This window comes from Penaeus monodon, chromosome 20, assembly GCF_015228065.2.
Source record: "Penaeus monodon isolate SGIC_2016 chromosome 20, NSTDA_Pmon_1, whole genome shotgun sequence".
Taxonomy (NCBI): domain Eukaryota; kingdom Metazoa; phylum Arthropoda; class Malacostraca; order Decapoda; family Penaeidae; genus Penaeus; species Penaeus monodon.
Window position 1 is genome coordinate 37,289,537 of NC_051405.1, and position 228 is coordinate 37,289,764.

The 228-nt window shown below is 53.5% G+C and overlaps 1 protein-coding gene across 3 annotated transcripts in view; it reads right to left on the bottom strand.

Moving 5' to 3' along the window:
- The window catches only part of LOC119585791 (protein stoned-A-like), a 53,700-nt gene that overhangs the window by 3,453 nt on the left and 50,019 nt on the right, over positions 1-228 (bottom strand). For all 3 annotated transcript variants that reach the window (XM_037934509.1, XM_037934510.1, XM_037934511.1), the window contains exon 2: positions 1-228. This exon is cut by the window's left edge and continues 3,453 nt beyond it; it is cut by the window's right edge and continues 181 nt beyond it. In XM_037934509.1, the coding sequence (XP_037790437.1) occupies positions 1-228 (228 nt within the window).

The window sequence follows — 228 nt, forward strand, 5'->3', positions numbered from 1 at the left end:
GGTTCAGCAGGCTTCTCCTCTTTCTTCTGAAAGTAACTTGCTTCCTTGATGTGCTGGAGGTTGTCAGAGGTCTTCTTGAGGACGGTGTCAGTGGCAGCGAAGAAGTTTCTCCAGTCCTGCTTATCTCCTGAAGGTGTGGCCTTTTCCTCGGAATTGCTGGCAGTTCCTCCGTTTTCTGCCCCTGGCTCCTCCTGCTGTGCCTGCTCTTGCTGGACTTCCTCCTCCTGT